The sequence below is a fragment of the Hydra vulgaris genome, chromosome 12 (genome assembly GCF_038396675.1).
Source record: "Hydra vulgaris chromosome 12, alternate assembly HydraT2T_AEP".
NCBI classification, from domain to species: domain Eukaryota; kingdom Metazoa; phylum Cnidaria; class Hydrozoa; order Anthoathecata; family Hydridae; genus Hydra; species Hydra vulgaris.
In genome coordinates this window covers 14,679,535-14,696,904 of record NC_088931.1, presented here as the reverse complement: position 1 = coordinate 14,696,904, position 17,370 = coordinate 14,679,535, and the positions used below count along the sequence as shown (strand labels likewise).

The following is a 17,370-nucleotide window of genomic DNA, read 5'->3' as shown; positions in this document are numbered from 1 at the left end:
TATATTTTATGTTACTTTGATTCAGTTGCAAAATTGAGGTGATATAATATCTTCAAGGAAAAAATAAAGAACTTGGTGGTGAGACACAGTAATGGTTCTTAACAAGTCCATTTTAGATATTCTTAAAAACAATCTAAGCTTAGGCACAAATCTACTTGCAAAACGAATCTATCCATAATCTAAAAAATCATTATGAAAAGTTCAATATCACTACATTATTCTCACCCTATTTTAAAATTACGATTATGATCATATAAAATAAGAAAATTAAGATATTTGCTACATAGTATTGATTAGACTTAGGACTTTTCCAGGAAGCTGGAAAGTATAATATTCTGTTAAAAATAAAGGTAGTGATTAGGCTAACAGTTTTCTTCTATGATGCAAAAATATTTAAAAAGTGTTCATAGTCATCCCAATCGACAATAATTTACAATTTTGCAACATGTTGTAAATACATAGATTACATGTTGAAAACTTGTGCAAGCTAGTTTTTAAAGTGACATGTTAAACATGTTAGTATAAAAACTAGCTTGCAACATTTATTTTGTGTTGCAAACTTTGAATAACTTAGCTGCCATAATAATTTTTATTGTGATTTTTTTTTTAGTAAAAAATATTCTGTTACATGTTTTTAATTTAGGGCAATTAATTAACATCATTTAAAGTTGAAAAAGCCCCCTTTTGATATAAAATATAGATTTAATGTGGAAGTAGACTAGTAGTAAAACATTTGGCTTGCAATATAAAGGGTGAGGTTCAAATCACCTCTGCTGAAACTACTGTGCTCAATCTATTTTTCAGCACAGCGCCCTTGTTTAAAAGTGTTAGTTGGTAATGTTATTTCTTAGTAGAAATGTTAATATTATGTTCTAAGTTAAGGATTGAGAGAAAATATTTTTAAAAAATAAGTTGCTCCCTTGACTGAAGTGGACACTGGAGCCATAGGGAGGTGAATTTATGAAATTAAAAAAAATTACTGCACACATACAATCATAAAAATTTGGAATTTTGATCAGATTTTAAAAAAACCCAAAAAAAACTATTTGGTTTGGGTTTTTTTTAAAAGCCCTGGTACAATTAGAACAAAACTTGGCTAAACGCAATCAAATTTTGCTGAATCATCACAAGGTTAAGGCTTCTAAAGCTACAAAGGTTACCCACACACCTGGGAACCCATCCGTTGGTTATTTCCTGCATATCATTATCAAATGATAGGTAATTGTCATCCAATAAGTTTAAAATGCATTTTTTTTATTTTTTAAGTTTCAAATCATTAATCTTAATATAACAATTTAACAATATTAACTTTGTATTTGAAGATCTTGTTGTTGAAAGTTTCAATAGTTAGGATTTCTTTATGTTGAAAAAGTTCAATTAGAAAAAAACGGAACAACCAGGTTTTCTTAAAACAGTGAACATAATCTTCTTATTATTCCTCATGTTAAGTACATTGTTTTCCTTTGCATAAATCAGAATTACTCTCACTTGTTTATTAATTTTTCTCTCTAACAAAACTCTTTCAAAACCTGGAAAATGGAAAATATAATTATTTTATTCAAAGAAACTCAAGTTTCAGTTAAACAAATCGTATTTAAAATGTTTTCACTTTTATTCTTTAAAAAGTGTTTTTTTTTTGTGTTCATACAAAAAAAAAAAGATTTAAGAAAAAGGTTTTTTTTAAACATAAAAAGTTTATTCTAAACAACTAAAATGTTATAAGAAAATATGTTACATAAAAATTTTGAAAAAAATTTTGAAGCTCTTTCAAAGAAACCCAAGTTTTAGTTGAGCAAATCTATTCCCTCAGAGAAGATGTTCACTTATTAATATATTTAAAATATTTCTTCTTAAAAAACATTTTGTTAAAAAAAAAAGATTTGAAAAAAGAATTATTTAAAGTGCACATAAAAAGTTTATTCTAAAAACTAATATGTTATGAGAAAATAGCGTTCATTAATTTGTAACAAATATATGTGTTGTAAAATATATGTGTTGTAAAATATATGTGTTGTAAAATATATGTGTTGTAAAATATATGTGTTGTAAAATATATGTGTTGTAAAATATATGTTGTAAAATATATGTGTTGCAAAATATATGTGTTGTAAAATATATGTTGTAAAATATATGTGTTGTAAAATATATGTGTTGTAAAATATATGTTGTAAAATATGTGTTGTAAAATATATGTGTTGTAAAATATATGTGTTGTAAAATATATGTGTTGTAAAATATATGTGTTGTAAAATATATGTGTTGTAAAATATATGTGTTGTAAAATATATGTGTTGTAAAATATATGCGTTGTAAAATATATGCGTTGTAAAATATATGTGTTGTAAAATATATGTGTTGTAAAATATATGTGTTGTAAAATATATGTGTTGTAAAATATATGTTGTAAAATATATGTGTTGTAAAATATATGTTGTAAAATATATGTGTTGCAAAATATATGTTTTGTAAAATATATGTTGTAAAATATATGTGTTGTAAAATATATGTGTTGTAAAATATATGTTGTAAAATATATGTGTTGTAAAATATATGTGTTGTAAAAGCTAGTTGTTGCTATTTCTTCCTTGTACTTTACTTTTAAAATAATTGCAACAAAAACATATATAAAATTTAACTATAAGTGAAAAAGATTAACTCTAGATTAATGACATCATTGAATGTAGATCTTTTATTAACAGTTTACAACTTTTACAAAAAACATTTTTTTTAATGGGTACAATGTCCATTTGTTTGACTGATACAATGGACTGACATTTTGAAAATTTTCAACAGCCTTATTTTACCTTCCCATAACAACACCAAAATAAACTTCATTATTAAAATATCAATAAAACTTTGCTTGAAAATACAGCTATGAAAAAAACAGTCTAAAATATACAAAATGATACTAAATACATCAAAAATAACTTAATGTTGCCAGATATTACAAATTGTTTTAGAACAACTTAGAGCTTATTTTTATACTGACAACCAACACACTGAGATAAAATAATGAATTATAGCCAGACAATCCTGCTATAATTCAAAAAGATATGGTACCACCAGGTTTTTAAAACAATTTAACACTCCTGATATGACAATCATGGTGGACGCATTACAATAATATACAAAGATAACTTAAATATTAAACCCTTATCATTGCCAACCTGCTTGATTTAGTAATAAACCGTCATGCTGACGTTTCACTCAACAATATTCAAGTATCAGACTAGGGTATTTCAGACCACTATTTGGACTGGGTAACACTCCAACATCAACCTTTATAAAGTAAAACCGTTTGGTTTTGAAACAAAATTTTAAAAAACTAAACTTATCATGTTTTATAAAAAAAATGCAAGTGATGCCATGGTGTTTTTTACCTGGAATTAATGTGGATGATTATGCTAAAGAAATTAGAAAAAATATAACAACCGTTCTTTATAATTTGGCACCCATTTGAAAATATTCAATTTGACTTAGCAAGCATAATAGTAAATGATTATCTTCAAATGCAAAGATCCAAAAAAGCCTACATAGTAAAATGAAGCGTCGGTGTAGAAAAACTAGTAATCAGATAAAAAAACTGTGTGCTGAGTGGCACCTAAAGCAATTCACAAATCTAGATGTAATTATTATAAGGAAAAACTCAGCACATGGTAATCAAAAAAAAACATGAAATATTGCCAAAGAAATACTTCATTCAAATAACCCTAAAATTAATAACACAATACCAGTAGCAAAATGTGATACAATAAAACAATATTTTATAAGCAAACTTGAAAGTATAAAAAATATACCAAAGACTTGCTACAATCCCAAAGTCTGATTTCATTTTGGAGCAATCTCCCACTGTAGATTTTTTTACAACATTTGGTACAGTTACTTCCACTGATGTTTTGCATATAATTAAAACTCTCAAATCTAATACATTGCCACTAGATATTATTTTAACAAACATTCTTAAATCATGTTCAGAATTATTTAGTCCAATCAATTATTCAAATCAAGAATTTTTTCAGCCTCTTTCAAGGTTGCTTAAATTACACCAATTCCCAAAAAATCAGGACAAATAGTATTTGAACTCACTGATCTGTGCCTCATATCAAATCTCAATACAATACCCAAAATTCTTGAAAATCTTGCTTTATCTCAGCTTCTTCCACATGTAAATTCAACTGTAAACTTCAAACTGTAATTTGTAAACAATCCTTTTAATTTGGTATTAAAAAAATAACTTCTCAAAATAACTTCTCCCGCATTCTCTAATTCTCTTTTCCATTTAAAATCAGAAAAATTGCTCTATATAGTTTAGTATAGTTTAGTATAGTTCTAGAATAGTTTATAAGATATCAGTTATTACATTTATTAAAAACTTTATCAACTAGAACTTCTAAAAATCAGAATTTCAAAACAAAACACAAGGTCATAAGACAGTTGTTAACATACGTGCAGCTTATCAAAAACTTCCCTAGGATCAAAATCTTTCTACAATTATACATGTATATAAATTTATACAAATATAAATTTATATACATATATATATATATATATATATATATATATATATATATATATATATATATATATATATATATATTTATATATATATATTATGCACTGATTGTGAAATTGCAAATTTTATTTATGCTGTTTCTCTAATATAAACAATCTAGAACATTTTTTTCCTTAACTAAACATCATTTATACAATATAAAAGACACTCTCTTTAAGCTTTCTTACTTCTACCACTACTATTTTCTACTGAAGCTGCTACCTCTCTACATGCTGATACCTAAATCACATTAATCTTCTCTAACAAATGTTGTCCGATAAGACATTTGTTTCTAACCTGTCTAAGATTATGCCTCCTTTTCTTGTCATGTTCATTCATGTCGTGAGTCACACCACACATCCAGCTGATCATCTTACCTTTTGGCAAATACTACACTATATAAATACTAAATTTTACACTAAAAACTACACTATATAAATACTAAATTTTATATAAATATGAAAGAATATTGCTTGCCAGTATCTAAATAAATAGCAAACATATATGTTTATAACCATAATATGTATGCATAATGCGCATCTTGGAAGCTTTTATTCCTTCTGGAATAAAAGCTTAGAAGCTTCTATTCCTTCTCTTCAATGTTAAGTCAATCCTCATTCTACTCCGCATTTTTTACCATCTTGAGCAGTTGCTTCATTAAACAGTATTCATTTTTTTTATCTTTTTTACAAGAACATCTCTCCTATAAACAAATGTCCTTTTATTATTCTAAGAAGCCAATGTAAAAATGTCCAGTCTGATGTTAAGCTCTGTTATTCTCAGTTTACTAAATCTTGTTTCTTATCTCAGATGTTAGGTTCTAGAGACTTTTGATAAATTTTCAACAGTGTCATCAACTAAAGTAAACCTAACATTTAATCTCTAATTCATGGGTCTGACTTTTTACTTCTCCCAAAATAACGCAGAGTTTTTGCGAAGAAATCTTACTCTAATTTAACTCTTGAACCACATGGCCACACTCCAGCCAGTTAAACAGGTTAATCCATTGTTAAACATCAAAATCACTTTAGCTTCTAATGCTAAAGTTAATTCTCAATTAAACAATATTACAGTTTGTTCTCCAGACAAGATTTACATCATAGTCTTAAAAAAGTGTTCTCCAGAATTCTCTTCAATTTTTGCTAAACTTTTAAAAAGTCCTAAATAAGTAGTTCCAACTTTTCAAAACTCAAGAAAATACTTTGACCTCTCCAACTATCCTATGATTAGTCTTTACTCTGTTATTTGTTTCTTTTTATAAAGTTTTTGAGATTATTAAATTATTTATTTTTAACTGTAATATTAAAGTTATTCTTGAAGGCCTACACTCCTCTTTATTTCAAGTAACTTTAAGGGTATCACAAAGTTCTATTTTTGCTACTGTAATGTTACTTATCCACAATAACAATCTTCATGAGAATTTTACATTTAAAGTACCTCTATTTGCTAATGACTCAACTCTATACTCTTGTCTTGACAAAAAATCTTCACTTTTTTATTGCTTAGAACAAGCAGCCAGTTTTTAATCTGATCTCTCGTCTGTAACAGTCTAACGCTTGAAATGGCTTGTGGATTTAAATTTTTTTTAGACAACAAAACTCATTTATTGCAAAGAAATATTGCAATATTGTTGGCATTCCTATATTGACGAATAACACCCTCTTACTCTCAGACAAGGTATAAACATTGTAAATGTAGTTAGACCTACTGCCAAGCTTGGCAAATAAAGTAGGTCTCTTTATCTACCAAGCTTGCCAACCACTCTTCCACTAATGTAAGGTTGCATTTCTTTCTTTTTTCTACAAATACTATCATGGTCGATGCTATCATCTCTATTACAATAAACCAAAACTCATTCTTACTTGGTTTCTTATTCAACAAGTTGCATCCTTTTACCGTATCTGTTCCTTCATGCTATAAAAACTTTTATTAATCCAGTTTTTTTCCTTGCACATCAAAAAAACCTTGTAACTCTTCCCCATCTTCATGTTTTCCTTTTTAATACATTCAACAACTTCAGTTAACCATTTTCAAGAATTTTAACCTATCCTCTATTTTAAAGTAACTCATAACTTAGGAGAGGTTGCTTGCAATCTTGTTGGAAGTAAATCAGAGTTTAAAAATATATAAATATATGCCAGTATATAATAAATAGTAAATGTAAGTATAAAATTGTACTACAAAAAATATTAAAAATCTTTTTCTAGCCCCGGCTATTAACCCTATATTAAAATTTTATAATTTTGCCAGGCCGAGTTTGCAAAAAGTCTCATTTTTAGCCAGGGCCGGTGCCCCGGTCACTTACTATATGCGCATAACATATAATGCAATTAACATCAAAGAGTAATTAAAGCTATCAGCCAAAAATTAACATAATTTAAAAAAAAGAAAGGAATACTATAAGAAAAAAAATACCTTACACTTTTTTTAACAAAATTTCTCAACACTTTAGAATCAGAAGATTGCTTTAGATATTCTAAAATCCGTTCTCTGTTTAACCACAATTTAAGCTTCATAAAAGATGCATCTTAAACAATTTGTTTTTAAAATATTAATTCAAAAAAAAAAACTTTTAAACTATTTTTAAATACATTAAATTTAGTCACCTAGCAATTGTAAATTAACATGACCACTTCTAATCTTGTTGCTTGAGTATCCAAATAAGTTTATTACACATTGATAATAGCCATGATCAAAATAGTTGAGTTGATTGATAAAAATATCATCAAATATATATCTATAGGGTGGATTATCAAATTCATATCCATAAAAAGAAGCGTTAATTTTTTTTATGCCATCTTTAAGCCAGTACACATCATTTTCTTTTAGTTTAAAATGTGTATTAAACCGACACCCCCGTATGGAAATAGAGCTGCCAACTTCTACTTTACTCTCTTCAATGACAAAAGGATCAGTTATAAAACTGGGTTCTTAAAATAAAATTATATTGTATAAAAAACAAAACTAACTTAAACCCTTTATAATCTAATGTTAAAAAATAATTACATTAAAATTAAAAACCTGGCTGCCTTGCAATAACAAAAACATCAGATATTACTTTCTCTATCATTGTATTGTTATCAAATATAACACACTGATAGGAACCAATCATGTCATAGCTAGTAATTGCCAGTGGAGGTACTTCATATTGTTTTTTTGAACTTTCAAATGGTAACATGTCAGTTGCTAATTCATACATGCTAAATCCAACAAACACAACTTTTCCATTTAAAAGCCAGTATGCAAAAGTACTTAAATCTTCATTAGCATTATACATGCAGTTGTATAAAACTGCAGAGTTGTATAAATTTCGAAATTGAATTTTAGACACAATTGTGACAATCTGAGCTTTAAAAAGTAAAAATAATGTAAATATATTTATTTATTTTTTAAATATATCTACATATAAATATAATTATTAAACTTTAAATTTCAATAACTATTTTAAAAACAAATTGAAGACAAAATTTCAAAAAAAGTTAAAAATTTGTAGAAACAAATAATAAGAATGCAAATAATTCTTGCAATTAAATAATTACTTGATTTTTATAACAGGATACTTTTAATCTAGTTAATAAGATTAGGAAACTAAGTATCCAATTTATTATGATAGGAGTTTATGAATAAATACAACCCCAACCCTGGATCTACTACCACTGCTTCTCTCACTATAGGAAAGAATATTTTTCAAATTCTGAAAATATTAAGCCAGATGTCATGCAGATTTGCTTATATATATATATATATATATATATATATATATATATATATATATATATATATATATATATATATATATATATATTGAGAGAGAGAGAGAGAGAGAGAGAAAGAGAGAGAAAGAGAGAGAGAAAGAGAGAGAAAGAGAGAGAGAGAGAGAGAGAGAGAGAGAAAGAGAAAGAGAGAGAAAGAGAGAGAAAGAGAGAGAGAAAAAAAACTAAAAAAAAAATTATTTAAAAGCTTTAAAAAAACCTTTAGAAAAGGTCAAAGTTTCAAAGTTGCGTATTGTAACCGTAATTGTAAACGCTTAAGTTGAACTACATTTTTTTTGTTTACTACGAAGAAAAATTAATTAAAAAGAGTAATTTAATAAAAGAGTAATAGAAAAATTAATTAAAAAGAGATTTTAAAAACAGAATTGCTATTTATTTAATAAATGTGCTATTATTTAACTAGGATGTATTTTGTTAAAAAAAAAACATATTTAACTTAATAAAAATAATTATATAAAATAATCTTTGATAATTTAAATAAAATGTGTTTATTATAAACAATCGTTTGAAGTAATTTAAAAGCGTTTTGCATAATTTATAGAGTAAAACCAGGAGTGCAAACTGCACACCATATTATTCCGCACACTGATCAAAATTATCAAACAAAAACTAAACGGATATGGTTATAAAAAAAATAAAAATAGATTTGAATACAAAATTATCTCCTCTATTCGAATTGATAAAATTATATGCTGATTCAACTCCATTTTTTTCTTTTTTTATACAACTTTAACTGGGAGTCAAAAAATTTTATATATTTCTTATTGTTGCAAACAAAATAGCGCTAGAACCGAAAATGGTATAATTATAATTTTGACACTATCTTGGTGGAAATTTAATTTCCATTCTGATTTTATAAATTTTATGTAGCTAGAACAAAGATTTAAATAAAAAATCAAAAAAGTAAAAAAAAAACTCTCTTTTCTGATAAAACCGCACACTCAATTAATTACTTGGTTTAGTTTTTTTACAAGTGACAAAGTGTCTATCTTTATCTTATTAGCATAGTATTAATCCCATTTTAATTAAAAATTACTATGTTATTTGTCAATAAAATCATCACTTACTTATTAAAAACCCATTATTATATTATTTTTCAATATAATCATCACTCACACAATTTAACTCAACTCACTTACTTTAAAATGTCAACTGAAAAAGAAAAAGCGTACAATGAAGATGATCTACTAGCTGCATTAACTGATATGAAAAAAAAATACCTCACTGAGAAAAGCTATATTCAAACATGGCATTCCAGTCTCAACAATCAAAATTTGCAAAAAAAAACAACAACAAAGGTTTCCATGGCTCCAATAAAACAACAATACTCTCAAATGAAACAGAAAGAATGACGGAGCATTCGTTCCAATCATTTGTTTACTGGGGTTATAGTTTAACTGGGAATGAACTCCTCAAATTTGTAACTGGCTACCTTCAACGGGAAAATCAATTTCACTCATTCAAAAATGGAAAACTTGGCAAATATTGGTTTTGTGCCTTCATGAGGGGATAGTCAAAAGATATTTCAAAAAGAAAAGCGGGCAACTTAGCATCTAACAGAGCCGTTACTTTGTTAAGTATGCTTTTTTTTTAAAGATTGAAATCTTAGGCAAATTAACTAAATAAATATAAAAATTAGGCAAATTAACTAAATAAATATTTTAGAATTTTTCTCACTTAAAAATAAAAATTTATAAGCAGCATTCAAAATAATGGACTAAATTAGAAAATATCCGTCACAAAAAAAGTGTTCCACTGTTAAGGGGTTAATAATTTAAATAAATACTTTGATAAATAATAAACCCTGATCATAAATTATTTGTTACTTTATTTTTTGCGTTTAAGTTTCATGTAATATAAAATTATAAGAAAAAATTAAAGTTTCAAAGTAATTTATTCCAAACGTAAACTATAAAAGTTTAAAATTAAAAGGACAATGCGACAAAATTTGGTTGTAGTTGCCTCAAAAGATGCAGTGACTGCAGAGATGGTTGCAACTATGGTCATCTCAAATAAAACCTCTTCCTCATGGCACTGTCCATCTCAGTCAAGCAAAGGGAGGCAACAGTTTTCCAGCTGTTCCAGGTATGATACAGTTTTAAACTGTATCATACCTGGAACAACTGGAAAATCATAAGCATTAATCTCCTGTGTCTAATAGCATAGTCTTTTCTTAGAGCCATCCAGGGCAAGGGAACTCTTTCCTGAGGAGAAAAAGCTAATAGCTATAGATATGCTCAAGGTTCTAAATGAAACTGGACTTTCTAATTGTGGCATGAAAAAACTTGCATTATCACTAAATCAAGCCACTCCTCATCAGATTGTTGAAAAAAAATTTTGTGACAAGCTTGAGCCTTACAAAACAGCTCACTTCAAATCACATTCAGGATTCAACAAAGAAAGATTCAACCAGAGTTGTTGTTCACTGCAAAGATGTGAAATATTCCTGGAGAACCATTGATCAAAGTAAGAATTAATGGTGGAGGTGGCTTTTTGAAAGTATCCTTGAGAGTTATTGAAGTAAACAGAGCGGATTCTTCTTTTCCCTTAAAGCATGTTGCAAAAGACACAGGTGTGAAGCGCCAGTTATTAATTGCTGTTTCTGGAAACCTACCAGAGAGTTATTCAAACTTGAAAACCGTTTTGAATTTACTCCAGTTGCAGAAAATTTCTTTTGTTGAGCTGACTTTGATGCATTTCAAAGGAGTGGGTCAATTTTGAGAAGAGTAAAAGAGTTTAAAAATGTTGTTCACAAACCAATTATTTGCTTGGACAACCAAACACTCTTATTGGACTCTATCCCTCCAATGGAGCTACATTTTCTTCTTGGAGTAGTAAAGCATTGCTACAAAAACTTGTATCAAACATGGCTGATGACATTGATGCCAATCAATGGCTTGCTGCTCTTCATATTCGGGAACAGCCTTTTCATGGCCAATTTGCTGGAAATGATTATCAAAAGCTATTGAAGCATACAGATGTTCTACAAAATCTGGCTGAACAAAGCTCTTCATTCAATGTCGTGCCTTTTGTTGAAACTTTCAAATGTTTTGAAAGGGTTGTGAACTCTTGCTTTGGAAATAATCTTTCTCCCAACTTTGCAGACAAGATCAAGGAGTTCCTGAAAGTTTCTTTCCTGAGGTTGCCAAACACCTCCATCACCTCAAAGATGCATGCAGTCTTTTTTCATGTGAAGCATTTTATTGACCGCCACAAGTCAAGCCTTGGAGTGTTTTCTGAACAGGCCACAGAATCTTTGCATCACAACTTCAATGTATATTGGCATCAATACAAACGTAATCCCAGTCATCCAGAATATGAAAAGAAGCTTCTGAATTGTGTTGTAGACCTCAACAGCAAGCATTCATTTTAGTTGAAAGGGTCTTTTTCAAACCAAAATTAGGAATACTGTAATCTTAAAGAAGTATTTCCCAATATGATATTTTCATTCAGAAATGTTGTTTTATATACGTAAGAATGTTACTTTTGTTGTAACAACTATGAAATGACTTTTAAAAAAGAAAAATAAATGCTGTAAAAATGCAAAATTCCCTGTCATTTTGCAATTTTTTAGGCCTATTCTATCAGCTTCAAAATTTAAAATCAAAATATATTTTTTGGACGTAATAGTTTGATTTCCAAATTTATATCTAAATGTTCTCCTATATATGGGCTATCATCCCCCAAAATGGTTTTCTGGGGACATGAGTTCAGGGTTGATTTTGGTTTGGGTACACAATGATGAGTTTTTATGCAATCTTTCTGACCTGTAAAAATGACAATTTTTTTTTGCAACTGTTGACTCAGTATAAAAAAAATAGCTCTATATGATCTTGGCTAAATTAGAGAAAGATAAAAATACTAAAAGTTAGTAATAAAATTCTTCTTCTTCTTCTTCTTCTTCTTCTTCTTCTTTGATAACAATGATTACTATTTAATGGTATCTCTTCATTTATAAAATAATTTAAACCAATTGTGTTGAAAATTTCCTACACTCACACCTAGACTTCCCCCCCCCCCCCCCCATTCCCTCAAGTTGTGGAGCTGCTAGTGATGAAAATAGGGAAAGGTTTCACCAAGTTATTTCTGTAATGGAAAAAAGATATCAGAGTTGTTGGAATGAGGTGCTATGCTTGCAGATTACTGTTGGTTTGTGAGTAGGGATGCTCCAGAACTAGTCTACAAAAAGAAAGCAAAAAGATTACGATCTCGAGAAAATACAACATAATCATCTTTATACCTATTAGCTTAATGATCATGATTTCTTTGTTTAAAACTGTTAGAATATATAAATATTATTAGAATATGTATATTATATGTCATATTGCTCTATTGCAAACTGAAATAAAAATTTATTGCTATTGTGTATCTGAGAAACTAGAGCTAAAAAAAAGTTTTTGTTGTCATTTTCTTTTTTCTCAGCCCAAAATTAGTATAGTTTGAATAAAATTGCTAAAGATACAAAAACAATATATATATTTTTTTGTTGCTCAGTGCTATTGTTTAAATTATTTTAAAAGATGTTGTAGCTAGATATTAAATGAACAACTATAACTATTTTCATCTGCATAATAGTAAGCATAAATAACAACACAATACAACGAGCATAAATTTAATTTCTGTTTTTTTGTTACTGAAAAGCATTAGTTAAAATATAAGTAAAACCGTACTATAATAATATTTTACATGTGTTTTTAAGATGTTGCTATTAATACTAAACATTTAAGATTTTTTTTAAACATTTTTTTTTTAAAACGCATATTTCAGTTTTGGGATAACATTGACAGGAATGCTTAAGTCACCCCATGAGCAATAATCAAGCAAAAGTTGGTCAAATATTTTATGTCTAATGAATTTTTCACAATTACATGAAATATAATCAAACAAAACAAACCCTAATTTAAAAGAGTAAATCTAACAAAAAAAATGTACCAATACATTAAATCTCAACAGATCTAAAAACTGACACATACAGTGTCGGTTTTTAGATCTGTTGACATTTAATGTATTGTTAAAATAAAGTTAAAATGCACACATAATGTTGCATAATACTGTTAAGAACAAAACATCAGAACATGAAGATGTAAAAAATTATGTCATTATTTTGGAAAAATTAGAATGCTGTGAGATTTTGAGAGTCAGATATTGAGTATTTAATGCGTTGAAGAGCCTAATAATTTTAAAACCTTTTAATTTAGGTCAAAAAAATAGGTTGGTGCTGGTATATATTTAAAATGTTTTCTTTGGTTTGTTTGTCATTAACTGCAGTGATAATTTCACCTCTCACAATATAAATTAACATTTACAACACAAAATATACTAATTTCAATGTTACCACATATAGTGGGTAACAACAACAAAATCAAATCAATGTTACATGACTAATTAAACTTTTTATCAGTTACTGGCAGCAGTATCATTAGTTAACACGTAAAAATATTTCACATCAAAGTAATTTTGTCATATCAAGAGAAAAATACATTTTCTAAAGATGTGTCAATCTTTGCCTTACTATTGCTTGGTTGTCTTAAATTGCAAAAATTACATTGTTAAAAAGAAGAGCAGAAAAAGTTTAAAAACTTAAAAATATTTTTTTTTTTTAAATTGATAGATTGCCTAGCACAAACCAAAACCCTCAGCCCATGTATCTGCACTCCTTGCATGTTCTCCTTATCTTAGTCAGTTGAAGTATGTACACTCCCTACTTAATCTCCCTATTTAAGTCAGTCAATATATATGCATCTTTATATTTAAGCCAGTTTTTAAAACAATTTTGAAATATTAAATAATAAAAAAAGAAAACAAACTAAAATAAAAACATTTTGAATTAAAAAAACAAAAACATTCTTGTCAAAAAAGTTTTTGTGGTTTTATATATTTTAATAGCCGTTTTTTAATTATGTTGTTGTATGCAGGGTTGCTTTTTATGATGGACCATGTTCAATTGGGTGTTATTTTTAACTTATCCTTTGTATTCTTTATGGATTTTGAAAGCGTGGTTGTGCTTGTAACTTTTTGTTTTTGAACAATTGCTTGTGGTTCGAGCATCTAATTTTCCACATGCCCTCTGTTAAACCAATATATGTTTTGTCAGGTGTGTTTGGAATGGTGCAATGCACTTATGTTGTCACACTACCTTTTTATTTATTTATTAACAACATTACTTATTTGATAAAAATTTGACACAGAGTTTTGAAAGTTTGCACTGCTTATAAAAATATATTTTCTTATTGTAATAGAATGCAGATATTTTAAGAATTATTATAACAATCAAAAATTCCACAATAAAAGTGAATAACGTATTAAAGTAACTAATATATAAAATACATAATTCATTACATAAAATAAATTATGCAATAATTTTGAGAGTAATAATTTTTTTACTATTTAATTTTTTTACTATTTTATTTTTTTTTATTTATTTTTTTTTTTTACTAATTTTTTACTTATTTTATTTTTACTTCCTTTATTGTTGTTGCACACGTCTGACACCAATCTTGTCACATGCTCTTTGGCTTGTTTGTCATGCTTTGAATTTCTTTTATAACAAAAGATTAAAGGAATCATTGATGTAAGAGTCAAACTTTTACGCCAACAATACATTTAATCTTTTGTTACAAAAATATATAAATATTTAAAGATGCTAAAGAGTTAAAAATCAATCAATGAAAAAATGAGTTAATCAAGGTTGTTAGCTGGTAGGAAACGTGAAAGTGATGTATGAAAATTTTTTATTTACGATAAAAATACTGACGCATCCACATACTTAGTTCAGGACAAGAATAATAAGGGCACATGTGGCACAACTCTTGCCGGAAAAAAATTTCAATAACTTGGTAACGCATACTCACAGAATACATAAAGGAAAAATGAGATGCAAAAAACCAATCTTTAAAGCGTAAAATTGATGATAATGATTCTACATCTTCCCGAAATAGTGGAAAAACAAAGACTCAGACAATAGGAGAGTGCTTTAAAAGTCAAATAACCAAGTGGCCAACAGAATTAAGTGAACATGGACTGCATTAGGACAGCGTGATTGAAATGATTGTCAATACCAGCTACCCACTGGATTTGCTAGATCAGCTGTCATTTCGAAAGATGATAAAAACATTTGAACCAAGGTATAAATTTCCAGGTAATTAACAATTAAAATTGTAAAACATTGTATTTTAAATTCAATAATGCTTAACAATTTTTAAATGTTATAAACTAGCCTATAAGAGTGAATAGAAATTTCCAGTAGCCAAATTTGTGATATTTTAGGGTTAGTCGAACTTAAATTGTATAAAAACAGTGGATTGCCTAAAATAAATATACTATTATCAGCGTGTCAAAAGAACAAAATAACCCTAGAAACCCAAAATAAAAGAAATAATGTGAAACAACTTACAATTAAATCTAGTTAATATTAGTAACCAAACTATATAACCATTATTATCAATAACCAATGTTTGTAACCAAAAATAACCATGAAGTTATTATTTCATGGTTATTTTAAACTATTTTAGGTTAACCATGATTTACACAAAATTACTGGAATTTATTACCAAAGTTATGGTAAATTTTAGCAAATTTAAATTAACAGTAATTTAATTCCATATCGTTGAATGTCCTGTATGGCTCACACACTTGAGCTTCTTATAAAACCAACTTACCAACATTATGGTGCAACTGTCTCAGAAACAAAACAAGTTGTATCAAAGGTAGAAAATCAAGTGTGGCAATTTAGAAACTCATTAACAAGTGTGGAAAATCTGTGATTACTGACTGCATCACAACATGGAACAGTACATATTTGATGATCAACCGACTGTTGAAAATAAAGTCACCGGTGAATGAAGTTTTAACAGAAATAGTTATATACTTTTATTTATATTATTAGTGCATACAAACAATTTTTGTTATTTTGAAATTCACAAAATCGCTGTATTATTTAAACTAATAAAATAAAAGTAGTAATATATTTAAAAAAGTTCTTTAGCTATTATCATTGAAAAATAAGACAGGATATATAGTAAAGGCTATAATATCCTGTTTGTAGTTTAAATCATATCACAAAAGCATGGGAAAGGGGACATGGGAAAAATGATAACAATTATCAGTTATTATAATTGTTATTAGTAAACTTTAAGTTCAGATGGTTTTCTTAAATTTAGAAATTGACACATTCAAAGCAAGTGAATGGGTTTGGCTTCAAAACCATTCACTTAGAATCTTTTGCAGTACAAACGGATATATTTCAAACCAATGCCCAATCTCTTTCACAGATTTGACCATCTATACTCAACTTTAACCATGAGCGAGACTAGGTTTTTTCAAACCGAGACGAGACCGAGACGAGAAGTTAGTACTTCTTGTGAGACCGAGAATGAGACGAGACAAGAAATTTAACAATTTTTGAAAACAAATTTATTAAAATCCAAGTAAAAAAAAATTTAAACATGGTTTTGACAAATAGACACAAATGACATTTGTCAAATGTAAACAACTTTTTCAAATATTAATTCAGAATTTTTTTGCCAAACTTTTCCAACAAGAAAATGTTTTCTCTGATTAAGATGATTTGTTCTACATTTTCTGGGTGTAAGTTGTGTCTAGATGATCGGATGACATTTCCACCTGAGCTAAAAACTCTCTCTGATTTAGTTGAACTTGCTGGAATAGCTAAAATTTGTCTAGCTAATGAAGAGAGTTCTGGCAATGTATTTGAATGCAATTTTCTCCAATTAAGAATCGGAAAGTCTTTTTTGGCATCAGGGAGATATTCATACTGGCACATTTCGCTCAAAATAGGATTCAGTTCACATGTTGGCTCTTGTGTTTCAAATCTGACGTTTAACTTGCGCTTCAGTTTTGAGTTAGGGGACAAATCTGCTGAAAGGACTCTGGCAACAGGTTGGCACTCAACATTATCCTTAACCTGTGAGGCTAACCATTCTTTTGTTGTTTGAAATTTTTTGAAGAGCTTCAAGTGAAGTCCCTTTAAAGCAGGATTTAAGTAGTTTGCCTCAGCACTCAATAAGTTTCCAGTGTGACAAAGAG

General features: G+C 28.0%; 1 protein-coding gene across 2 annotated transcripts in view; it reads right to left on the bottom strand.

Moving 5' to 3' along the window:
• The window catches only part of LOC100208992 (adhesion G-protein coupled receptor G6), a 104,409-nt gene that overhangs the window by 50,636 nt on the left and 36,403 nt on the right, over positions 1-17,370 (bottom strand). For both annotated transcript variants that reach the window (XM_065812288.1, XM_065812289.1), the window contains exons 3-5: positions 7,574-7,900; positions 7,159-7,482; positions 6,973-7,079 (exon numbers count right to left, since the gene is read on the bottom strand). In XM_065812288.1, coding sequence (XP_065668360.1) covers positions 6,973-7,079; positions 7,159-7,482; positions 7,574-7,900 — 758 coding nt within the window. The remainder of the gene's footprint in view (positions 1-6,972; positions 7,080-7,158; positions 7,483-7,573; positions 7,901-17,370) is intronic.